The 25,463-nt window shown below is 47.2% G+C and overlaps 2 protein-coding genes across 2 annotated transcripts; one reads left to right on the top strand and one right to left on the bottom strand.

Moving 5' to 3' along the window:
- Positions 1 to 11,817: 11,817 nt before the first annotated feature.
- Positions 11,818 to 12,795, top strand: LOC128043587 (olfactory receptor 10AC1-like). Its single transcript, XM_052635964.1, has one exon. It carries the CDS (start codon positions 11,818 to 11,820, stop codon positions 12,793 to 12,795), a length of 978 nt encoding a protein of 325 aa, XP_052491924.1.
- A 5,515-nt stretch (positions 12,796 to 18,310) lies between these two features.
- LOC128043583 (zinc finger protein 239-like) lies at positions 18,311 to 24,525 on the bottom strand. The gene is made up of 4 exons (XM_052635960.1): positions 24,517 to 24,525; positions 21,252 to 21,378; positions 18,780 to 19,356; positions 18,311 to 18,677 (listed from the first exon to the last, which is right to left on the bottom strand). The coding sequence occupies exons 1-4, from the start codon at positions 24,523 to 24,525 to the stop codon at positions 18,311 to 18,313; spliced, it is 1,080 nt and encodes a 359-aa protein (XP_052491920.1).
- Positions 24,526 to 25,463: the final 938 nt, after the last annotated feature.

Raw genomic sequence — 25,463 nt, 5'->3', positions numbered from 1 at the left:
TTTCCGCTCAAACTTTGGGTCTCCTTTCCCCATCTGCAAAATGGGAACAGGAGTGGCTCCTCCCACAAGAGGCAGATCCCCGTTGTCTTGGGCTGCTGTGTATGATGGGGGTGTGAAGTCTGGGAGCGTGAAGGGGTGTGCTAATCAGCTTTTGTAGATGGTATCATAGATGATTTGGCCTCTGCTGATTGTAGGGCTAAACTACCCACCAATTGTGTTCCGGGGTTTGTCCTGGGAGGGCATGATGTCCCACTGGTTTAGAGGGGAGCTTCCAGTAATAAAACCAGTCGATGCCATTGACCTCTCATTGTTATCACTCAGTCATACCTATCAGTTTAATCCCAGATACAATTATTTTATTTATTTGTAACAAGATTTTTTAAAATATTTATTTTTTTTTGACTGCTCAGGGTCTTAGTTGCAGCACGTTCAGGATCTTCGATCTCCCTTGCAGCCTGCAGGATCTTTAGTTGTGGCGTGAGAGTTGTGGAATGCAGGTTCTTAGTGCCGGCATGTGTGATCTAGTTCCCTGATCGGGGATGGAACCTGGGCCCCCTGCTTTGGGAGCGTGGAGTCTTAGCCACTGAACCACCAGGGAAGTTCCCCAGGTACATTTTAAAGCAATGGGATCCTTCCAGGTCTCTAATTTCCGCATCTCGAGGAAATGCCTCCTCCCCCAAGAACAGCGCAGAGCTCCGCCCTCTGGTGTCAAAGTGTGGAGTTGAGTTTTCCCAGCATCGAGATCTCCACCATGACCCATTGGGCAAAAGCGCTCTGTTGGTCCTCGGGGCTGGGAGGACTATGGTCCCTCACGGATCTGATAAAGTCTCTGGCCCAACGGGATCCACCAAGCGAATATGGAACTTGAGACGGTAAATTGTAGGGACAGATTTCCTTCCAGATGTAATTTGTTTGGCAAAAAGCACAAAGCATGTGATAGAGGAGGCAGGTATATTGTCAGAGTGTTTTTGTATCCTACCTAATTAGGTTGGTAGTAATCCAAGCTAGATTGTCTTAAATTAACATGTTAATTGTAGGTTTACAGACGGTCTGTGACATACCATGGTTTGATTTACCATTTTCTAACTCTACCATGGTGTGAAAGCAATACACGGTCTGCAGAATTTTGATCTTTTCCCGGGCTAGCAATATGCAGTGTGCTACTCTTTCATGATGCTGGACAGTGGCAGTGAGCCACAGCTCCCAGTCAGCCACGCATTCACAATCATGATGGTAAATGACCAATACACTTACAACCATTCTGGACACAGACACCATTCTGGTTTTCACTTTCAGTATAGCATTCAATCAATTATATGAGATACTCAGCATTTATTATAAAATAAGCTTTGTGTTAGATGATTTCACCCAACTGAGTGTTTTGAGCGTGTTAAGGTAGGCTCGATTAAGCTGTGAAGTTTGGTAGGTTAGGTGTATTAAATACCAATTAAATTGATTACTGTAGCTTTGTAGTATTGTCTGAAAGCTTGACGGATTATGCCTTCAGGTTTGTTCTTTTTCCTCAGGAATGCTTTGGCAATTCTGGATCTTTTGTGGTCGCATATACATTTTAGGATTATTTGTTCTAGTGCTCTGGAAAGTTTCATGGGTTATTTTGATAGGAGATGCATTAAATCTGTAGATTGCTTTGGGTAGTATGGCCACTTTAACAATATTAATTCTTCCAATCCAAGAGCATGGTATATCTTTTTATTTCTTTGAATCATCTTCAGTTTTCTTTATCAGTGTTTTATACTTTTCAGGATGTAGATCTTTCACCTCCTTGGTTAGGTTTATTCCTAGGTATTTTAAATGGGTGGTGGTTTTTTTTTTCTTTCTGATGTTTCATTGTTGGTATAAAGAAATGAAACAGATTTATATTTATCAATCTTGTATCCTACTAACTTGCTGAATTAATTTCTTAGCTGTATTAGTTTTTGTGTGGAGTCTCTAGGGTTTTCTGCATAGAGTATCATTCTCACCTGGATATGACAATTGTGCCTCTTCCCTTTCATTTGAATCCCTTTTGTTTCTTTTTCGTAAATGATTGCTGTGCCTAGGACTTCCAGTACTGTGTTGAAAGAGAAAGTATTCTTGTTTTGTTCCGAAGTTTAGCAGGAAGGCTTTCAGCTTTTCACCATTGAGTATTATGTTGGCTTGGGGTTTGACCATGGTCTTTTATTTTCACATGCTTTGTATATTTGTCAAGCTGAGCCTTTTTCTGCTCTACAGAAACTTTTGCCAATATCAGTTGCAACACATCTTAAAAGATTTACTGCAGGTAATGAATTCTTTCTGCTTTTTTTTTACATCCAGAAAATTTGAAATTTTTGTCATCTTTTTTGAAAGATATTTTTACTGTGTATGGATTTTTTTTGTACTTTAAAAATGTTGTTCCACTGTCTTCAGCCTTGCATTGTTTATGACAAATAGTTGGCCATAACTCTGTGTTTATTACTCTGTATATAATATATCTTTATAGATATTTACTTCCCTGGTGGCTCAGACGGTAAAGTGTCTGCCTACAATGTGGGAGACCCCTGGGTTCAATCCCAGGGTTGGGAAGATCTGCTGGAGAAGGAAATGGCAACCCACTCCAGTATTCTTCCTGGAAAATCCCATGGATGGAGGAGCCTGGTGGGCTACAGTCCATGGGGTCACAAAAAGTTGGACACGACTAAGCAACTTCACTATAGATATTTTTATATTTTCTTTTTGTCACTGATTGTTGGGTGTTTAGACTGCACTGTGCGACATGTGAGATCTTAGTTCCCTGAGCGAGGATTGAGCCTGTGCCCCCTGCATGGGAAGCTCAGAGTCTTAACTACTGCACCTCCAGGGAAGTCCCATTTTGTCACTGATATAAAGATATTTCATTGTTTTCTTCATATTTCTTGTTTTTGGGATTTTTTTTAATTTCTTGGCTCTGTGGACTTAGTTTTGTTTTTGTTTTTACATTTGGAAGTTTCTTTAGCCCTTATTTTCTCTTCTTTTCATTTTGGATAGTTTCTATCTCAGTATCAAGTTCACTAATCTCTTCTGCATTGTCTAATCTGCTGTTAATTTCATCCAGTGTAATTTTTCATTAGGACATGGTTATTTTCTTCTCTAGAAGTTTCTTTTTTCACCTTTTTGGTATATGCCATGTTTCTCCTAAACATGTCCAGTTTTTCCTCTAGTTCATGAATATATGGAATACAGTTATTATAACTTGTAATGTCCTTGTCTGCTAAAATCTATCATCTGTGTTATTTCTGGATCAGTTCTGACTGATTTTTTACCTGATTATGGATCATATTTTTCTGCTTCTTTGCATGCTGGGTCAGTTTTGATTGCAGATAAGGCATTACAGAAAGATAGCTTATACTTATTTTCCATAGCTAAACTCTCAAGGTTTTCTGGTGAATCTACAAACCACTGAAATTGTTTTCTGTGATACCACTCATTAATCCACCTAATGAATGACAGATTTTTCTGACCTCCTTGCTAGATTATAGCAAATCGGTGTATCTGGGGAAAAAAGTGTCCATTCCAAGACTGTCCGCAGCATTTATTCTTTCCTTTCCCTCTTTCTTTAATTTAAATCTTGGTGGGTTTTGTTTTTAGTTACTTAGAAGTCAATCCACGGTTGTGATCTCTGTTGTATATGAGTAAACAGCATGCTGATCGCTAACCAAGTGCCTTTTTTAAGTTTTTCTTTAATGTCAGACACAAAAGAATATGTACCGTAGAGTTCAGAGACAAGCAAAACGGATATATGGTGCTAAACACTTGACTACTGTTTTCCTTCAGGGGAGAGGGAGGGTAACAGTGTGGGGGGCGGTGAGAAGGGTTTCTGGAATTCTGGCAAAATTCCATTTTATCCCTTTGTGAGCATTCATTCAACTCTGCCATTATTTTGTGCACTTCTCTGTAGGTCTGTTATGTATCAGTTATAATGTATATTTTAAATGATGGTCAACATCTGGTAAAAATAAAATAAAGTTGTATTTATAGTGCTGAATTTAAGAATCAATTGCATATGGGTTAAACATTTAACTGTTTATTTTAAACCAAACCATAAATGTTTAATAAGAAAATGTAGGCAGGAAATTTTTAAAATTTCTTTATTTACTTGTGCAATAGCAAAAGTGTTTATTAAGTAAACTAAAATTTTACCAATACAGGATGATTTCCAAGATACATTGCTAAACAAAAGAAGACATATACATAATAGTTTGGGGACAGCGCTTGTGTTTTGTCAATGAAAAAAGAGTAAATTAGGAACTTCCCCTAGTGATCCAGTGGTTAAAGATTTTGTCTTCCAATGCAGGTTCAATCCCTGATCTGGGAGCTAAGATTCCCCCATGCCTCATGGCCGAAAACCAAAACATAAAACAGAAGCAGTAATGTAACAAATTTAATAAAGACTTTTAAGATGGTCAGAAAAATCTTGAAGAGTAAATAACACACATGTATGTGTATGTACCTAGATCTCTGTGAGGAGAAATAGGAATCTGACAAAAATCCATTGCCATTGCGTGACTTTGGAGTCAGGGTTCTTGCAGGCAGCAGACTGTATTCTTGTATACCCTTTGAAATTTGAGCCAAGTATTTTGTATTTTTAAAAAGAAGTAAAATTAACCCTTAGTTACAAAAATAGGTAGCAACATGGGAAATGTATGTAACTCAGTGTTAATTGGGAACAGCAAATTAGAAGACCATGTATTCCGCAGTGCTATGATTTTCTCTGTAAGTGGGCAAAAGAACACAAGAAGTCTGTGTAGCTGGATTTTGCTGTCCAGAGCTGCTGATGCTGAACATGGGATGGTGGTGGTGATACTGAGGATGCAGATAAGGATGAAAATGTCTACCCCCACCAGTTACACCAGTCAGCCCATCCTGAGATCTTCAGTCTCCTGGCCGCCCCTTGGTTCAAACTTTGGGGAAACATGGAGTGAGCAGGAACCTCCCTCTCCTCTCTCCAGGGAGCCGTCTGCCAAACTGCTTTGGGCTGTTCATCCCCCCGGGTTCAAGTCTACCCCCAGCTCTTGCAGCAGACAGTCTCTTGGTCGCGTCAGGGTGGTGGCTTCCTGTCCCCTTGGCCCAGCAGTTTCAGCCTTTCTCAGGACTACCCCAGTTCAGGTCCCAATTCCCTCTCCAGCCTTCTGAGACCATCAAGCTCCTTAGGTGCCCCAGCAGGCGGAGAAGATCACTAATGAGGCCCTGGGGCTTTGGATCCAGCCAGACCCTTAAGTGGGCCCTGGGAAACCTATTAAGCGTCCCTTTTCTTGTTGAGAGTCCCTGGGAACAGAAGTTGGATGATGATGAGCAAAGAGGGAAAATGAGGAGGTGGAGGCTGTAGGCGCGTCACTTCCTACAAAACCCCTCTACAGCCTCCACTGCTACCCCAGCATTTTTATTTGCCAAGGAGCTGATGTTTGATCCTGGCCTTGAATGAGTAGATTTCCAGGTGGGGAAAGGATATTCTGACACGGAGAAGGATGTGTGAGGTCAGGGAGGTTGGAGTGGCCAGGGCACGTGCAGGTGGCTGGGGGGAACTTGTGAATAAGGGGCAGGGACAAAGGATGTTGGAGAGGAGGCCAGAAAGGTGTGCTGGGTCCACGTTGTGATGATTGGAACTTGTGCTTCTTCCAACCAGAATTTGAGCCACTTTCTGCACGATCCCAACTAGATCGCTCCCTCTGTCAGGAGTCATGGCTAAGATCATGGCTAAGGATCAGAGGGTGGGCCATACACCCAGCCAGCCAAGTAGCTAAGGATTGAATGCAGCTGGAATTTGGGGTCTGGGCTTCTCCAGATCAGTCTCCACATTCTGGTCTCTTCTCCTGGGATGTCAGGGAAGAGGGCACCTCGTGGGTGCGGGTGGCGGGGACCGAGTGCCAAGCTCGTGCTAGAATTCACCACCTGAATTCCACGCTTGCAGTGGAGAGAAAACCCTCACGGGGGTGGTGAGGGGGTGAGTCTGAGGTACAGAAAGCTGGGGGTGTAGGAGGTTCTCTGTCTCGCCCTGGCTCTGGCTCCCTCTGTGTCTGTCTCTGCATCTCTCTTTCTCTCCCCTCTCTCTGTCTCTTCCCATTTTCCCATCTTTGTTTCTGTTTCTGCATCCCTCCCTCTCTTTCTCTCTGCTCCATCTCTCTCTATGAGCCCAGAGCCTGGTGAACACCCTGAGCTGGGGACACGGCCGAGCGACACGTTTTCACTGCTCACCCATCTGCGGCCCCTCGGCAGGTGCAGCCCTGCCCATTTCTGGTCTTAGCCTCTGGGTCTGCTGTTTTCTTCCTCCTTCCGTGCCTTTCTGTTTCCCCTCATTTCGGGGGATGGGGGACAGGTGAGAGCCCCAGAGAAGAGTGGATGCCCCCACTGAACAGCACAGACTGCAGTCAGCCAGCCCCGGGGGACAGATCCTGATTCCAGAGGACACTGTGTGACCCCTTCAGCAGCTCAGTGTCTGTGAGTCTTGGCCTCCTCCCCTGTATATAAGCAGTAATGATGATGATTACGGCTCCATGGCGGTCTCATGAATATTAAACGGTGCACGCTGAGCACTGAGGATAAAGCCTGCCCCTCACTCAACAAATAGCAGTAACAGAGCCCCCGCAGTGGTGACTTCGATGCCGTCCCTCACGCCCATCTGTGTTTGCAGGGAATGATGTAGCGGGGAGGGGGCAATACCAGTGAAGAGTCAGGCAGGGTCAGGGTCTCTGGACAACTTCCCAGGAGACAGTGGAGGAAGAGCTGGGGCCAGGGATTGGGGAAGAGAGGCCCGGGCCCCAGCTTGCCGGCATTTCCCGTCTCAGAATCAGAGCAGACGGCAGAGGCAATGCTGACCGACCCACGGCGCATGCTGCCGCCCACCTCTCCAGGTAACTCCCCATCCAGAGCGCTTCAGCAGGGCCGCATGCGCCAGATACGCAGGCAGCAGGAAGCAAATGACAGGATGAAGCTTGTCTTGATGTTCTGGTATTTTTTCCAATGCCACCTGCTATAGCAGGGACTGCTGTGCCAGACATTTGCCATCCATCATGAAAACCATTCTCTGGGGTTGGGGAAGGCCACTGGGGCTCCCAAAGGTTCAAAACTCTCTCTGGGCTCTCTCCACCAGTGAAACGAGAAGCCTGGTGTGTGTCCTCACACCGTCCTGGCTTCAAGAGGACAAAGGAGCTAGACCCTGATACCTGAGGGTGCTCTCAGACCACAGAGAGAAGGCGCGACTTGGGCAGCATCACAGAGAGGGCTGGGAAGCAGACCTCCTCCCTCTTCCCCGCCACAGCCCTGTTGTCTGAGCACCGCCCCCCAAAACTGAATGATGAGGGAGAACATGTCCAGAAAGGCATGGCAGTCAAGTGTGCAAATGGCCACACAGACACATGAGTGTAGCTAAGTAAAGCTATATTGATGAGTACACTGGCCTAAGGCCCCTCTAAGATTCATAAATGGACATCTACTTTGTTTCCTTTACTGATCTGAAATTAGACTGACCTCTTACAATTTCTCTATGGATTCCTAAAACATCAAAATATCTTTTAAAAAATGGCTCTGCTTGGGAGTAAAAGCATAAGCACAAACTCATCTTTTGATAGAACCATATAGTATCAGAACAGGAAGGAACTTTCAAGACTATCTGGTCCAACTCTGTTATGTTAGGGGTGAGGAAACAGACAGGGACACGTTGTGACCAGCTTAGTGAATGGTTACGGATTTCATGGTTCACAGCATGCTGGCTGTTGGTCTGGATTCTATAAAGTGACCTCAGGCAGGAGAAGAGGAAACACTGGTTAGATATGAAGAGACAGCTCAGGGATGCTGGAGTGTCCACATCAGAATCAGCCTGACCGGGTGGTTTGATATGTGTCAACGGATGTCTGCTGTGCTCTTAACATACGTAATTGCCTTGGAGCAGTGATTGGACCCAGCCAGGTAGGGCTCCTTGGGAAAGGTGAGCTTGAATTAGCCTTCAAAGAGGTGACATTTTAAAAACTGGGAGTGTATGGAGAGAGAAGAGAGGAGGAAGAATGTGTCACTTGTTGAGATGGCAGGACAGTTGAGTTCAGTTCAGTCATTCAGTTGTGTCCGACTCTTTGCAACCCCATGGACTGCAGTACGCCAGGCTTCCCTGTCCATCACCAACTCCCAGAGCTTACTCAAACCCATGTGCATCGAGTCGGTGATCCCATCCAACCATCTCATCCTCTGTCGTCCCCTTCTCCTCCTGCTCTCAATCTTTCCCAGCATCAGGGTCTTTTCAAATGAGTCAGTTCTTTGCATCAGGTGGCCAAAGTATTGGACCAGCATCTGTCCTTCCAATGAGAATTCAGGACTGACTTCCTTTAGGGTGGATTGGTTGGCTCTCCTTGCAGTCCAAGGGACTCTCAAAGAGTCTTCTGCAACGCCACGGTTCAAAAGCATCAGTTCTTCGGTGCTCAGCTTCCTTTATAGTCCAACTCTCACATCCACACTTGACCACTGGAAAAACCATAGCTTTGGCTAGATGGACCTTTGCTTTTTAATATGCTGTCTAGGTTGGTCATAGCTTTTCTTCCAAGGAGCACGCGTCTTTTAATTTCATGGCTGCAGTCACCATCTGCAGTGATTTTGGAGCCCCCCAAAATAAAGTGTCTCACCATTCTCATTGTTTCCAAGAGTTTTGCCCAGAGGACGCACTGGTCATAGCAGACACCCTCTTCCAACAACACAAGAGGAGACTGTACACATGGACATCACCAGATGGTCAACACCGAAATCAGATGGATTCTATTCTCCCCAGCCGTAGGGAAAACCACTAGACCATTCAGGTATGACCGAAATTAAATCCCTTATGATTATACAGTGAAAGTGACAAATAGGTTCAAGGGATTAGATCTGATAGACAGAGTGCCCAGAGATTCATGACATTGTACAGGAGGCAGGGATCAAGACCATCCCCAAGAAAAAGAAATACAAAAAAGGCAAAATGAGGAGGACTTACAAATAGCTGAGAAAAGAAGAGAAGTGAAAGGCAAAGGAGAAAAGGAAAGATATACCCATTTGAATGCAGAGTTCCAAAGAATAGCAAGGAGAGATGAGAAAGCCTTTCTCAGTGATCAATGCAAAGAAATAGAGGAAAACAAGGGTGGGAAGACTAGAGACCTCTTCAAGAAAATTAGAGATACCAAGGGAACATTTCATGCAAAGATGGGCACAATAAAGAACAGAAATGGTATGGACCTAACAGAAGCAGAAGATATAAGAAGAGGTGGCAAGAATACACAGAAGAACTGTACAAAAAAGATCTGCATGACCCAGAGAACCACAATGGTGTGATCACTCACCTAGAGCCAGACATACTGGAAGGTGAAGTCAAGTGGGCCTTAGGAAGCATCACTATGAACAAAGCTAGTGGAGGTGACGGAATTCCAGCTGAGCTATTTCAGATGGCAGAACAACTGACCCTTTTTAAAAAAAAAAAAATTGGGTTATAGTTGCTTTAACATGTTGTGTTAGTTTCTGCTGTACAGTGAAATGAACCAGTTATACATATACATATATGCATACTTTTTTGGATTTCCTTCTCGCTTAGATCACCACAGAGCACTGAGTAGAGTTCCCTGTGCTATACAGTAGGTTCTCATTAGTTTGTTGTTTTAACATATTAGTATATATATGTCAATCCCAATCCCTCAAGTCAACCCACCTCCCTTACCCTCTTAGCATCCATACCTTTGTTCTCTACATCTGTGTTTCTGTTTCTTGCAAACACGTTCATCTGTACCATTTTTCTAGATCCCACATATATGCATTTTTGTTTGTTTTATGCATTAATGTTTGTTTTTCTGACTTGACCTTTGGTACCGGCGTGGGGAGATGAACAATTATTCTAGTAGGTTTTTGGGGGAGGGGGTGGGGCCATTGCCCTGATGAAGAGATGACTCATTGGGAAAGACCCTGATGCTGGGAAAGATTGAAGGCAAAAGAAGAGGGTGGCAGAGGATAAGATGGTCAGATAGCATCACCAACTCATCAGTGGACCAAATTCATCAATGGATGTAAAACTGAACAAACTCCAGGAGACAGTGTAGGACAGGGAATCCTGGCGTGCTGCACTCCGCAGAGTCACAAAGAGCTGGACACGACTTAGCAACTGAACAGCAATTCCAGCATTGACCTTGAAGACGATTGACTGCATGGACCCCACCTGAGATTAACCGCAGTGTGGATTTCAAATGGTCAGGAGCATTTGCAGAGAGGAGGCCACAGAAGTTGGGGCCAGAGGGTGTTGTGAAAAAGGGTGGAGCCTCTGACTCTCTCTGTGGTTCCAGGTCCAGAAACCCAGGTTAGGGACGTGATAGGGACACGGAGGCAAACGTGTGGGAGAAATGAGGCTTGAGTAACTAACTCCTTCACTTACAGTCATTCGGCCCAGCAACAAGGACAACTCGAATCTCTGGTTCCAGGAGGCTGAATTGAGTGGTGTTGCCATAACAACCGTAGAATGAGAGGATGACACCAAGCCTGCCTGGGGGCGAGGAGTCTTCACCCATGTGGGACGTGACTTGTGAGTTCCTCTTTGAAGGAAGAATGGAACCTCCCATCTTTTTTAGGAAGATGATGCTGGGACTCCAGGGCATCCTGAATGAGCAAGACGTGAAGCTGGATGGCACACTGTGCTGAGGACTTTGTGGACTTAAACCTTAAGGTAAGAAGGGAGAGTTGATATCCATCCTTTCGAAGGGTCATTCCCATTGGTGGTACAAAAAAGTGATTAGAAAGACGCAGCCGGGAGCGGGAGGGCCAGGCAGGCCCTGTTGGGATCATTCAGGGGAGAGAAAACAGGAGCCCAGGGAGAAAAGATTCTGGAGGCTGTCAGTAGTGCTCAGCAGGGCACGATGCCCTGTTGTACATGAAGGAGCAGGAGAGGGACTTCACTGGCCATGCCTTCCTGGTTTCCAGTTTCAGTGCTGGACCAGCTCCATCCGCAGAAGGAGAGGGAGTTTGGGTCTGAAGTGATGCAGTGAGTTCAGGACTGGTTGGGTTGGAAGTGCTGGTGGAATGCCTAGGGCCTGCCGCTAAGAGAAGGGAGTGGGTCGTGAGAGAGATCGGGGACTCACTTAAGTCAGAGAACAGGATGCTGTCGATCAGGAAGGCTCATCACAGCACAGAGGGGACGGGCCATCTTCCCTGCCTGATTTTTTTTTCCCTATAATTGCATAGGAGGGAAATAACAGGCCCAGGACGACCAGGGGTTTGTCCCGAGTCCTGCCAAGAGAAAGAAATGGAAAATAAAGACAACCGAACACAGGCTGTGGCAGGCCAGAGAGGAGGACACAAGTCTTATCAGCAGGGATCTAGGAGCTGTGACCTCGTGTAAGGGAGGAAGGCGGGGCCTCTGAGAACTGGAGACGTTAATGCTGCTCAGGGTCAGCCGGTGGAAACGGGGGCTGCTTCAGTCTTCCAGTCCAGGGTTCAGCCCCACCATATGGGTTGTCATTACCATAGGCTGGAACCCAGGAGGCTGGCCCCGGGGTACAGGTGGTGTGGGGTTTAGAAGGCTGGATAGAACCAGAGGGCAGTGGGCAGGTGTGAAGGAGACCCCTGGGTGCATGGAAATGCAGTGGGGTGCAGGAGGCCAGAAGGGAGGGTGGACCGTGGCTCCGAATGTCTTGACTTCCTGGAGGACCTTGGGCTGCAGGAAATGAGGTGGGAAACAGTGGGTTGGGGAGAAAGCGCTGCATCCCTAGGGTGGGTGCAGGAAGGGGAAGCAATGGACGGGCCAGGGAAGGCAGTGGGGCAAGCCAAGGAGAAGAGAAGGCCCCACTGCTCCTTGCCCAGGTCCCAACGATGAGCCACTGGCCCGCGTCCAACTGGAGCGCCCCATGGGAGTTCGTGATCCTGGGCTTCTCGGGGTGGCCCCCAGAGCTCCGGGCGCTGCTCTTTGCCCTCCTCCTGCCGCTCTATCTGGCCACGCTGACGGGGAACCTGCTGATCGTGGGCCTGGCCGTGGTAGACGCTGCCCTGCACACCCCCATGTACTTCTTCCTGGGGGCCCTGTCTGCCGTGGAGGTGGCCTATACACTGGTGCTGACCCCGCCCATGCTGGCCGGCTTCCTCCTGCCGCCCGGGGGCCAGGCAGTGGGCCCCTCCACCTGCGCCACCCAGATGGGCCTCTTTGTGGCACTGGGGGGCTCCGAGTGCCTGTTGCTGGCGGCCATGGCCCTGGACCGCTACCTGGCCATCTGCCACCCCCTCTACTACCCCCAGCTCATGACCGTGGAGCTCTGCTGGTGCCTCCTGGCCTGCTGTGGCCTGGGGGGCTCTCTCCTGGCCTTGGGCCTCACCACAGCCATATTCCAGCTGCCCTTCTGCCACGGGGGCGTGGTCAACCACGTCTTCTGTGACCTCCCGGCGGTCTTGGTGCTGGCCTGCGGCGACCGGGACCTCCAGGAGCACACCCTGCTGGCGGCCTGCCTGCTGCTGCTGGTGCTGCCGCTGGCCCTCATCCTGCTCTCCTACACCCGGGTGCTGGTGGTCATCCTCGGGGCTGGTGGGGTCGTGGGCCGCCGCAAGGCCTTCAGCACCGTAGCGTCCCACCTGACAGTGGCCGTGCCGCACTACGGCTGTGCCACGGCCATGTGCGCCCGGCCCCTGCGCAGCCACTCCCTGGAGGAGGACAAGCTAGTCTCACTCATCTACATCAGCCTCACCCCCCTGCTCTACCCGGCCATCTACACACTGCGGAACCGCGATGTGCAGGGAGCGCTGTGGCGGGCCGTGGGCCCCAGGACACCAGGTGCTGGCCATCAGGCTGATGCCACCTAACGCTGATGCCAGGTGGGGGTCTCTCTTCTGAAATCCCCTCTCCTGGGTGGAAACTTCATATTCCAGAACCATCTATGATTCCCCAAGGCCTACTAGACATCATCTGGAGGCAGCAGACAAGGACCCCAAAATCAGGCTCCAGCCTAGTTCTTCTGCTTCTATGGACAGTTTGAGTGGGTAGATCTCTCTGAGGGGGGTACCGACCTGTGCACTGTAGGGCCCTCAAGGGCATCCTTTGTCTGTACCCACATGGCACACAGCACTCCCCTACCCAAGTTGTGATGATCCAAAATGTCATCACACACTGGCAAACATGCCTTGGGGACAAAGTCACCCCTGGTTGGGAACTACTGCTCTGAGTCATGGCCACACGGTACCTTTTGAAAAGGAGTGAGTACTCACGTAGAGGACGTCTATGGCAGCACTGTTTATAGCAGACAAAAACTGGAAATGATCCAGATGTTCGTGAACAGAATAGATACAAACAGCTTGTGGCAGGACTACCCTGGTGGTTCTGTGGTTAAGACTTTGCCTTCCAATGCAGGGGGTGCAGGTTCGATCCCTGGTTGGGGAGCTAAGACCCCACGTGCCTTGCAGCCAAAAAACCAAAACATTAATCAGAAGCAATATTATAAAAAGAAATCTAATAATCTACATCAAAAAAATATTTTTAAAAAACCCAGCTTGTGGCATGTTCATGCAGTGGAATACTACGAACAACAAAAAAGAAGTAGTACTGCTATTGGCAAAAAATGAGAACAACACAGATGTAATAGTGTAAGGAGCAAGACACAAAGAACACACACTGGATGCTCCCGTTTAAGTAAAGGCCAATGACAAACTCGTGCGGCTTTTGATGTCATCGTGGTGGTTAACTGGGGAAGGGTTTGGGTTGGCAGAGGGCACAGGGAGATTGCCTGGATGCTGGCAACGTTCTATGTGTCGACTGGGGTGGTAATTCTATGGGTATACGTATGTGCAAAACTTCCAGATGCGTCCTTAAGATCTGTGGAGTTTGTTTTCTGTGAGATGAACTGCGACTGGTTCAAGCCATTCACCAAAATAACTTCTTATTATCACACTTGTACTCATACAGCTTTGTGCTGCTTTTTTCCATCTATGAAAATCCCTTGTATAATTCAACAGTAAATCCCAACACCATACCTGCTGTAGACTGAATGTGTCCCCCCTACCCTGCAATTCACATGTTGAAAACTGCTCCCCATTATTAGTCTGTTATTAGGGGTGGGGGGGGTCTCTAGAGTTGATGAGGTCGTGAGGGCGGAGACTTCATGAATCAGATTAGTGCCTTTATGAAAGAGACCCAGGGACTTCCCTGGTGATCCAGTGGCTAAGGATCCACACTTCCCATACAGGGAACAATAATCTACGTCAAGATTTGATCCCTGGTCAGGGAACTAGATCCCACATGCTGCAATGAAGACCCAATGCAGCCAAATAAGTAAATAAAAATAATTTTAAAATAAAGTGTTTTTTTTTAAAAGGAGAGAGATACCCCCGAAGAGCTCTGTATTTGTCTCTCTCTGGCTTACTTCACTTAGTATGATCATCTCTAGATTACAGAAAACAAACAATGTTACCAAAGGGAAAAGCAGAGCCGGGGCGGGGGGGGGGGGGGGGGGGGGGGATAAATTAGGAGCTTGGGATTAACAGATACCCACCTACTATACATAAGATAGATAACCAACAAGGAGCTACTGTATAGCAGAGGAACTCAACACAATATTCTGTAATGACCTATAAGGGAAAAGAATCTGAAAAATAGACCTATAACTGAACCACGTTGTTATACACCTGAAACACAACATCGTAAAACAATTTTACTTCAATTTTAAAAAGAGAGGAGGACAGGTGGAAGAGACTAAAAAAGAAAGAAAGAAAGAAATGATCTTATGGAAGGGGTCCCTGGCCATCTGTCTGTGCCAGCTCCATTCTTAACTCCTGCTTCTCTGAGGCCAGTGCTCAGGAACCCGAGGCACACAGGAAGCCCCCTCCCACAATTCTTCCCCAAATCCTACAGCTGTGAGGAAGTCCTCACTCCAGAGATGCTGAGGGACGGCCATTCTAACAGCCTGGTGTCTGCAGCTAATTGCTTTCAGTGCATCTCCTGGGACCGGGTTAGTCCCAAGGACCATCAGTGGGCCTGTTACCCAGGCTGCACAAGATGAGAGTGTTGGCCACCGCCGAGGAAGCCTTGGTCCTTGACTGGCCGTCAAGGGCCTTGGAGCTGTCTAGATGCTGAGCACAGGTGGCTGCAGCTGCTTTGGAGCCACGATGAACCCAGCCTGCGTTTGCTAATGGTGGTCCTCCGTCCCTGGGTTCTTTTTTCTTTTTTAAAAAATATCTATTTCTTTGACTTCACCAGGTCTTAGTTGCAGCATATGGGATTTAGTTCCCTGACCAGGGATTGAACCCAGGCCCCCTGAATTGGGAGTTCGGAGTCTTAGCCACTGGACCACCAGGAGGTCCCCTGATTTCTTTAAGAAGGTTATGTATCATGGGTCTTTGGCTGAATTCCATGGTGTGGAGTAGCAGCACCTCTTCTCTCCCTCCTGCTGTACAAAGTCTTTCAGAATGTTTTGAATCTTGAGACACATCAGGTTTCAATTTTCAGTTTATTTATTTATTGAGAGATAACTGACACATAACATCACATTGGTTTCAGGCATACAATGATTCGAGATTTGTATACATTGAGAAAGTATCACCACAATAGCTCTAGTTAACATCACTTCATGTCGCTGCCAAATTTTATTTGCTAATAATGAGAACGTTCAAGGTTTACTCTCAGCAGCTTTCAAAGATGTAATCTAGTTCCAGATTTTGGCTTCTAATTCTCTATTGCCTGCCACTCCCACTCCCCACCCATGACTTGGCCTTAGAGGAGTTACCAAAGGGCTTCCCAGGTGGCACTAGTGGTAAAGAATCCACCTGCCAATGCAGGAGACACAAGAGACTCAGGTTCAATCCCTGGGAAGATCCCCTGGAGGAAGGCATGGCAACCCATTCCAGTATTCTTGCCTGGAGAACCCCATGGACAGAGGAGCCTGGCGGGCTACAGTCCCAAAGAGTCACACCTGAGCAACTGAGTGACACACTGCCATAAGGGTCTGCAGTGGGCTCCCTGGCAACCAGACTCCTAGGCGGCCGCTTCCCCCCAGGGTGGTCCCATCAGCCCCAGCAGGGTTAGGGTCACCTCCACCAGGGCAGAGGCAGCAGGGTCCCCAGAGCTGGGACCTCGGAGCCTGGAACCCATGCTTTGGTGAGTTGGTGGTTCTAGGCACTGAGCACTCCAGCCCTCACCTGTCCTGATAGGACCTTTCGGAAAACCGAGGCCAGCTCTGGATTAGTCGACAGCTGGGTCTGCACCTGAATTGGGGAAACACTCCAAGTCTAACATTCGCTGGGGGAGTTCATCCTCTGTGGGGCAGTAACAGGCAGGACACACACCCACAGCCCCTCAAAGCAGCCCCCAAGAGCAGTGTTCCAGGGGGGTTCTGGGGTGCCTGCACTTGGGGGTTGGGAGGTGGTAGCACAGGGGGGCCCTCAGATGGAACATCCCAGCTGGGGGAGCCCTGGAGCTCTCACAGCTGAAAGGCATTTCGCCAGTACCCAATTGCAAGACTGTTCCCATTGTCAGTTGGTACCATCTTGTTCCCAGGTGTCAAGACTCTGTTAAATTAACACTTGTTAAGAGGCTTCCCTGGTGGCTCAGATGGTAAAGCATCTGCTTGCAATGCAGGAGACCCAGGTTCAATCCCTGGGTCAGAAAGATCCCCTGGAGAAGGAAATGGCTACCCAATCCAGCATTCTTGCCTGGAAAATCCCATGGTCAGAGTAGCCTGATAGGTTACAGTCCATGGGGTCGCAAAGAGTCGGACACGACTGAGAGACTTCGCTAAGTGGAGCACAGGGTGCAGGACGATGAGTGGGTTGAACAACAGACCACAGAGAAATTGAAACAGACTCGTTTAACACTCACAGGGCCTGGACTGAGTCCATAGCATGCCTGGAGGGGAGGTCAAGATCGAGTGCAGACAGACTGGACTTGGCACACATGCCTTTATTAGGGTCCACAGGAGGCATGCTCTGGGGTTGCTGGGTTAGGATCATATCAGTTAATTCAAACCCACAGAGGAGGGTTCTGATGAGCTCACAGGGTTCCGGCTAAGAGGCGTAAGACACACAGACACTGGGAGGCAGGCTGCTGATCATAAGAGCTGGGAGGAAGTCACACCAGGGACTTATATCTGCTTGCGGCCGATCGCTGCCATTGGGCATGTCCTCGTTCGAGGGGCTATTATTATCAGCTTAGGGTCCCTGCAGCCTCGACCAAATATGATGGATGACAAGGCAGCAATACCAGAGAGCAACGTAGCTAAACTCTCGACAGATATACATGGAGTACATCTAGTACATTCTAGTACATTAGAATATTTCTAATTACTCAGCTAGGCATATACTGCATGTATATACATATGCATATGTACACATACTGCATGCATATATGCATGCTAATGCATGTCTTTTGTTAAATCTGAGCCAATGCATCTTTGAAGTCTCACTTTTTAGTGGAACGTTTTTCACTTATGATGGTCCACTATACTGCCAGAAAAGGGAGCCCCACCCTTGCACATTTAACATGACTTGTGAACTAGATGATAGGGATGAGGGTACCTCATGAAGTTGCTGGCTTCCTGATCCAAGGGGTGCTCTGTAATATTTGCCAGCAAACAAAAAACCAAACGGTATGTGGTACTGTGTATGGACTTCTCGTTGAGTAGTAAATTTGGAACGTTCCAGTTGTAACATATATTAAAGACAAAAGGGTGTAATTAGTGTGGAAACTTGATAGATATCATCTGCCATATTATGGTATCTACAAGTCCACAATTGTGTTCAAATATAAATGCAATTCAAAAATAAGTAAAATAAAATTATGTTTATGGAACATCTCCAGGAACATAGCCCCAGTATACCCCTGGGATTGTCCTGTGCCTCATTCAGCCTTATTCAATATGCAGTCTTAACCGTTTAACTTGTTCGTTGACTTCAGAGCTCAACAGCCACAGTTACTATGAGACACAGATACACTTCACAGTTAAGTTTATCCTATAAAAAATAAATCCCTCTAGAGAGTCACTACCCTTCTTAGTTTTAAGAGAATAAGCTTTTCGGGACTTCCCTGTTGGGTCCAGTGGTTAAGTTTCTGCACTTCCAATGCAGGACACACGATGTTGATCCCTGGTCAGGCAACTAAGATCATACATGCCACGGTGGTGTGGCAAAAAGATTAAAAAATTAAAAAAAGAATAAGCTTTTCCTGACTCTCTAAATTATTAGGGTTTCACTTTGGTATGACGCTCTGCCCACAGTTGGCCCTGGACTTCCCGGCAAAGGGGTTTTCCACGTTCACAAAGTCCACAGGGTTTTCAATCCTCCGTGTGCTGGGAATTCGTGATGAAAGCCTTGTCTCACCCTGTCGGTACAGCTTCTACCGGGTGTGAATCCTGTGGTGTCGGAGGAGGTTCGCCTCCTGGGTGAAGGTCTTCCCGCCAGCGGAGCACTCGTAGGGCCTCCTGCCCATGTGGGTCCTCTCGTGGATGAGGAGGCAAGAGTTCTGCGAGAAGCCCTTACCGCACTGGCAGGGTTTCTCTCCCGTGTGCGTCCTCTGATGGAGGATGAGGTGCGACTTCCGGAAGAAGGCCTTGCAGCACCGGCCGCACGCGTAGGGCTTCTCCCCGGTGTGCGCCCTCTGATGGAGGACCAGGCAGGACTTCCGGGAGAAGTACTTTCCACACTCTGGGCAACCGTAGGGCTTCTCTCCCATGTGACATCTGTGGTATTCGATGAGGCGCGACCTGTGGGAGAAGGTTCCTCACAGCCGGAACACTTGTAAGGCTTCTCTCCAGTCAGAACGGCCTGAGGGATGCACAGGTTCGGCTCCCCCGTGAGCTTCCTACGGCATTTCCTGTTTCGGCGGCGCTTCCGGTCCGCCTGAGTTCCCGGCTGTTTGCCGGGGCGGACCGCCTCCCCCCTGGTCCTTCCGCCCTGAGGGTGCCTCTTCCCTGTGGGCTTTCTGACGGGTAATGAGTCTTGCCTTGTGGGAGAGGCCCTTCCCGCCTGTGGTGCGTTTGCGGGGTTCCTCTTTCCTGTGGGCTCCTTGGTCGGCATTAAGGGCCTGGGCACGACTTACAGCTTCTCGGCACCGGTTACACTGGCGTGGGCGCGCCCCGGCACGGGGAGCGTCCAGCTTCGAGTAGAGAAACAGGTTCCCCTGTGCATCGTATTCGAACCTCCTCCTCGCGAGGTACGCGCTGGGAGTGACAGTGACGTCCGCCTTGCCTGGCAAGGCGGTGCCGCACGACTCACACCGAGGGCCCTGTTGTTCTGAAGGGACGACGTCTGTGTCCTGAGAGGTGTTTTTTCCAACCGTGTTAGGTGCGTGGTGCCCTTCTGGGGTCAGTTGTTTCTTGTCTGGGAGTTCTGCTTGGTTCAGAGGTTCCTCTCCGTGTTCCCGTTGCCTATCAACTTGGGAAACTACTAGGAAAAAAAATAATAAGGTCACAGACGTGTTTATCTTCCCAGGAGCACCATGAACGTGTTAGTCGCTCAGTCGTGTCCAACTCTGCCACCCCATGGACTACCGTAGTTCACCCGACTCCTCTGTCCAAGGGATTCTCCAGGCAAGAATACTGGAGTGGGTTGCCATTCACTTCTCCAGGGGATCTTCCCGACCCAGGGATCGAACCTGGGTCTCTTGCATTGCAAGCGGTTTCTTTACCAACTGAGCCTTCAGGAGCACATGGTAGGACTAAACTATTTCAGAAACGTTTGGGAAAAAATAAAAAGTAAAAAAAAATTTTTAAAGTAGTGTTTGGAAGGAGGATTAACTTTGTGGTTTCAAACCTGAGTGCCCAGATTAAATTATGATAATCCTATTCCTACTACACACACTTCCTACTCCCTTGGCTGATCTTTCCCATCAGAATTTTCTGGGTTGGGACCAGCCAGGGGCATTTTTAAAGCTTCCCCAGTGATTCTGGTGCACACCCCTGATTAAAAACAACCACCCTGAATGGATGCTTGATAAAGGATCCTTATCCTAGAAGGGAGAAAGGGTTAGTTGATATACATTATGTGTATCCTGCAGAAACAAGGGTGAATAAAACAAAGGCTCTGCTCCCCATGGGAATACACGGAGATGGAGGAAAAGCTTTAGTTATAACCTGTCAGACAAAATGGGGACATGTTATCAATACATGCATGGTCTTGAAAGATGAATTTAAAGTCATATAAAAGATAGCAAATATATTTTTTGAGGCATTTCACAGTGAAGCAGAGAAAACTATTTTAGAAAACTAAAATAAAAATGAGTGGTACCGGAATTCTCTGGCTGTCCAGTGGTGAAGACTCTCCTTCCACTGCAGGGGGCATGGGTTTGATCCCTGATCTGGGGACTAAGATCCTGCATGCTACATACACATCATGGCCAAAAAAAAATGAGTGGCACAAAATAACTTATTTTAAAATAGGGCAAATCTACACATATCTGAGAGCTTGAGAAAGCCTGTATCATAACCAAGGGGACAAGTGTAAGCCTAAAGATTCTAGAGAAAGACTGAGAAGGCAAGGTCTTAGAAGAGGGTGGCAGAGTAGAAAGAAAGGATAAATTTTAAAAGAATGTCTTTCTCTAAAATCCATGGGAGGGCAAGTGATCATGCCGTGACGTGATGGGCGCAGGTAGCAGAAATCATTTGGGCATCTCAAGGTCTTCGGCCAGCTGTCCACAGTTGCTTGCAAAGATTCAAGGCTTTTAACACAGTGGCCTGAAATTTAAAAAAAATCAGAGATTCTGCTTTGTGACCTTCTGGGACCCCATGTCTTCTGTCCCCCTGCACACTGGTTCTCTCACCTGGAAAGCTCCATCTCAGAATCTCTTCCTCCTCCATCCATGGCTCTTGCCCCTGCTCCAACCTGGAGATCACAGCTGGTTTGGTGACTTGACACCCTGTTCACGAGAAACAGTTACAAGATTTATCCTGAGGGACTTCCCTAGCGGTCCAGTGGTCAAGACTCCGTGCTGCCAATGCCGGGAGATGGGTTTGATCCCTAGTTATGGAACTAAGATCCCACATGCCTTGTGGCATGGCCAAAAGATTATTTTTAAAAAGAGGTTTATGCTGAGCCATCTGGGACACCCAAGGAAGCAGAAGGCTCAGGCCGCACAATGAATATTTACCTCTCGGCCAAAGAATAGCTGTTTCACTTGGGAGGAAAATTCACCAATAATCCAGGTGAGATTAGAACAGGACTTAACAGTTGATGACTGAAACCCCAGGATGAACATTTTGAGTACTTAAGGGGTCTTATGTAACTGGAAAGGAAGGAGCTCAGACATAGCAGGGGTGGGGGGACCTGGAAGCCTTCCTCACCCGCGGAGACCAGGTGGCTGTAGTTCTCCAGCATCACATCCCGGTACAGGGTCCTCTGTGTCGGGTCCAGCTCCTGCCACTCCTTACGGGTGAAGCCCACAGCCACGTCTCTGAATGACAAGGACCCCTGGAACAGCACATTCCTGATGAATCTGGAGTGCTCGGCACAAGGTATTACGCAGAGGTGTAGAGGAGACAGGTCTTACCACCTTCGGAGGGCAGGTTTCCCCATGTTCAGTTACATAGGAAGCTTAGCATGCCCCTAACTTTGTACTGCATTTTGTAGGAGAGAAAAAAAAATCATTAGAAAGTGTCTGCCTTCTATTCATCCATCCATCCATCCATCCTTCCATTTAGAGAGCAAGCATCGGTGGGGGACCAGGTATGTTACTGGTGTTCTGCGTGATGCTTGCGGTTGAAAGCTGAATGCCACAGTGCTCCTGTTCAAGGGTGCTTGTTGCCTGGTGGCATGAGATGAATGTAAGAGACTGCTATATGTTAACAATACACTGAAGGCTATGATGTAAGGACATTTAAGTACAGGACACGAAGACATCAGCCAGATTCAACATCCTGATGTTAAGTTAAGCCTCATTGGAGTTTGTAGATGAGCAGAATCATGAAAAATAAAGCATGTTCTGATGTTGGAAAGATATTCCTATCAAGAAGCATGGCCCAAGGAGTCATGGGGAAATTCGGTAGGAAGTAGGAATAAATTGGGAATGATAGTGTAGAGGTGTGTGTATAAGGGGGTGTTTTGGGGGGTGGTGGGCGTAGGGATCAGATCATGGAGCAAATGACGTTTTTTTCCTGCAGGCAAGAGGGTCTCCATCTCAGTACTTAAGAAGGGGAGCTACAAAAGATAATCTGATAATTAGATGATTGCTGTATCATGAGGTGGGAATCAGAGAGAATGAATAAAATTCAGGCACAGTTATAATCTTCAACATGAGATACAGGCAAAGTTAAGGTGGTAACAAGGGGAAAGCAGAGAAAGGAGTCCATGTATACAGGTATAGTTTTCATTCTTTTTTTAATTTTTAAAATTTGTTGACTGCACTACGTGGTATGTGGGATCTTAGGTTCCTGACCGGGGATGGAACCTGTACCCCCTCCACTGGAAGCATAGTCTTAACCTCTGGACCACCAAGGAAGCTCCAGTTTTCATCCTTTTTAAATACCACATCTTCAAAACTTGGTAGTACTTTCCAGTTAAAGTATATCTTATTTATACACAGTTTTCAGTTTCACTTTGGTGAAATGTAGTCCTATCAAAACAAAGTTGTGTTTCCTGAAAAATATTTTACTCTGAAGTTTTAAAATTGAAATATAATGTAAAAATTCAAATCCACAGTCACACTAACCACACTTTGAATGCTCAGTATCTACCTGTGGTTACTGGCTACCATGTTGCATGTCTGTGTGTGCGAGTACACTCAGTCATCTCCGGACCCCATGGACTGTAGCCCACCAGGCTCCCCTGTCTGTGGGACTTTTCAGGCAAGAATCATGGAGTGGGTTATCATTTCCTTCTCCAGCCATTATGGACAGCGCATGTCTAGAACGCATCAATACTACTGGATTCCTCTGCTGGGGATTTGCTATTGGCAGATAAAACTAGTTTAATTATTAAGGGCCCAGTTCTAGGTCTGTCTCTCTTCTCTGCATTCAGATCCCAACTCCATGTCTTCTCTACATTCAGATCCCAACTCCATCACCTAATGGATTTTAATATCTCTAGCCTCAGTTTGTTCAGCTGTAGAACGGAGGAAGGGATTAATGATACCATCTCACAGGTTTATTCATGCAATAATATACTAAAAACAGAGACCAGCACGTAAGTGCTCAGTGGATATATTTACAAGCTTTATTGTGGTTTTTATCACACATAACCCTAACAGGGAGATCCCTGAACTAGAAACCTGTGAATGCTTGTCTTCCTGGCATGGACCACTGCGATGTTTATCTACCAGGTCTCATCTTCCTCCCTCCCCCGCCCCCCCCACCCCCATTCCAAGCCCGTGGTGCTCCTGGGAGCTCCCCTTTGCAGACTCAGCCCCTCAGCCCTTGAACTAAGCTGAACCGATCCCAACCTTTCCCAAAGATCTTTCCAGCTGAGGAAGGAGACTTGGTCCCGCTCTGTGGCAGAATTTGTAAATGTGAGCTGTGGAAGCCCTATTTATGGTCATATGGATAAGTTGGTATGAGAAAAGGAGTCACGGGAACAAGGGAGACCCCTAGTGAGGTCTGGGTCCCTGGGGAGAACGTTCCGAGTCCCAGTAGCACGCCTGCTCTTCCCACAGCTTGGGCTGCTGCCTCAAGCCTGCCTTTGTCCTCAACTAGCTCTGGGTCTCAGGCTTTGTAACTTCCAGGACTCTGACCAGCGTACTTCAAGTTCATGCATCCTCAGAGCCTGGGGTAAAGAGGGAGGCCCTTTAGGACTGGAGGCATTTGACGGTGACTGGCAATAGAATACATGATGTCGTGATGTCTGAAGAAAGATATGGATGGCCACTGAGAAAGGACACAAGTGGGGTTAAGGGCTGTGGCTGAGGTCAAAGTCACGGAGAGAGGAGGCAGGACAGCTCAGACCATCTCCCCCGCCCCTGCTGAACACTGAAGCTTGGAGCTGTTCAGGCTCTATCTGTGTCCAGAATTATCACAAACAGCAGTTCAAAGAACATACCACTCATCCGTTCTTTCCTCTGGATCATGGAGTGTTTTATCTAGGTCAGTGTGAACTCTAACAAGGCTGTTTATGTAGACCTGAGTATTCTGACTCTCCCTGCAACAACTGTAATCACAGAATTTCTATATTGATATAGTACATACTTGATTCCGTGAGGGCGGGGGGAACTCACAGGAGATCTGCTGTTGCGTTTATTTGAATGTTGTTGTTATTGAGGACCCTGCCTATTATATCTGACGTGTGAAGACCCATCACATAAATGTCTAAATATCCTGGAAAGCATTATGTTCCCTGAGAGGGTGATATGTTCGTCCCAGACAACACAAGTCATGTATTGGATGGAATCTTCTTAAAGTGACAGACATGTCAGATGCAAGTTTAGAGGGCAGCTAATAACTCCAACAGCCTGTGTAGGGTGCCTGCCCTGCCCTCCCCATGGCCTTGATCTGCCATTATCTCCCTGTTTCCACTGGTCCTGATTTCTGTAGGGATTGTGTTTTACTGGATGAATTCGTTTAAGCATCCTGAAATCCATGGGAAAATGAAAAGCACAGTGTAAAGAAGTGCCACACTCACCTGGCACATGGTCCTTCCTTGCTGGTCTGGGAAAGGCAGACACCTGTGGAGGCAGAGATTGGGGTGGGGGAGGAGAGGACGTGAGAGGCCAGCCTTGCCTCCAGCCTCAGAATCAACTGCTCTAACACCCCAGGCACAGGGTGGCAGGGGTTCCTCCCAAGAACCCCGTTTATCAGAGCAAAGCCCTCACCTTGGAATGTGATGGGGACCTGACCTTGAGGTTTGAATTTAAATTATTTTTCTGCTTAACAGAATATACATCTCTGCGTCTCAGTCATCACCATGCCGTTTACTACCCTCCCCCGCCATCACCCAGAAATTTAATTCATAGAAGTTTATCCTGCAGAAACAATCATGAGTTTGGGCAAAGATTTAGCGGCCAAGATATTTATTACAGTTTGGTAAAACTCCAAAAAAGCAGACATAACTAAATATCCAAGTACAGAGGACTAGTTAAATGAATATACCACAGCCAAAGGGAAATAAACATGATGTAGCTAATAAAAATAAAAGCATAGAAGACTATTTATGCTACTCTACTGGCAACTGAAAAAGGTGGTTGAAAGGAATCTTGAACTCTCTCTCTCCCCCACCCCACACACAGAGTATAATCTCTGAAATGATGTAGGACAAAATGCAAATAGTAGTTAGCTTTGTATAGTTGGGTAATAACCATTTTTACTTTTTTCTTTTTACTTAGATGAATTTTCTAAGCTTTTCTATGACAAACAGGCATTTCATATATCATCATGTCTTTTAAATTATTATTTTAAAAATATCTGTAGCCTACTAATCTCCTAACCCAAAGCTTCTATCACCAGGTGTTGAGGAAATCCACAGGGAAAAAATGGAAATGGGTACCAGAAGGCAGAGTCCATTCAGTGTCACTCAGCCAAGCAACTGGAAGTCTATTAACCCGGGGTGCTTGGTTCTATCTGTGGATCCTG

The sequence above is a fragment of the Budorcas taxicolor genome, chromosome 2, assembly GCF_023091745.1.
Source record: "Budorcas taxicolor isolate Tak-1 chromosome 2, Takin1.1, whole genome shotgun sequence".
Taxonomy (NCBI): domain Eukaryota; kingdom Metazoa; phylum Chordata; class Mammalia; order Artiodactyla; family Bovidae; genus Budorcas; species Budorcas taxicolor.
Note: the sequence above shows the minus strand (reverse complement) of the source record. Positions and strands in the feature narration are given on the sequence as shown.

Excerpts from the sequence above, each read along its gene's own strand:
- LOC128043587 (XM_052635964.1), top strand. The coding sequence starts at position 11,818 with ATGAGCCACTGGCCCGCGTCCAACTGGAGCGCCCCATGGGAGTTCGTG.
- LOC128043583 (XM_052635960.1), bottom strand. Across the intron at positions 19,357-21,251 it reads CAGCCACCTGGTCTCCGCGG|TTTCCCAAGTTGATAGGCAA; the intron begins GTGAGGAAGGCT and ends TTTTCCTAGTAG. Across the intron at positions 18,678-18,779 it reads CCGCCGAAACAGGAAATGCC|GTCGCGCCTCATCGAATACC; the intron begins GTAGGAAGCTCA and ends CTTCTCCCACAG.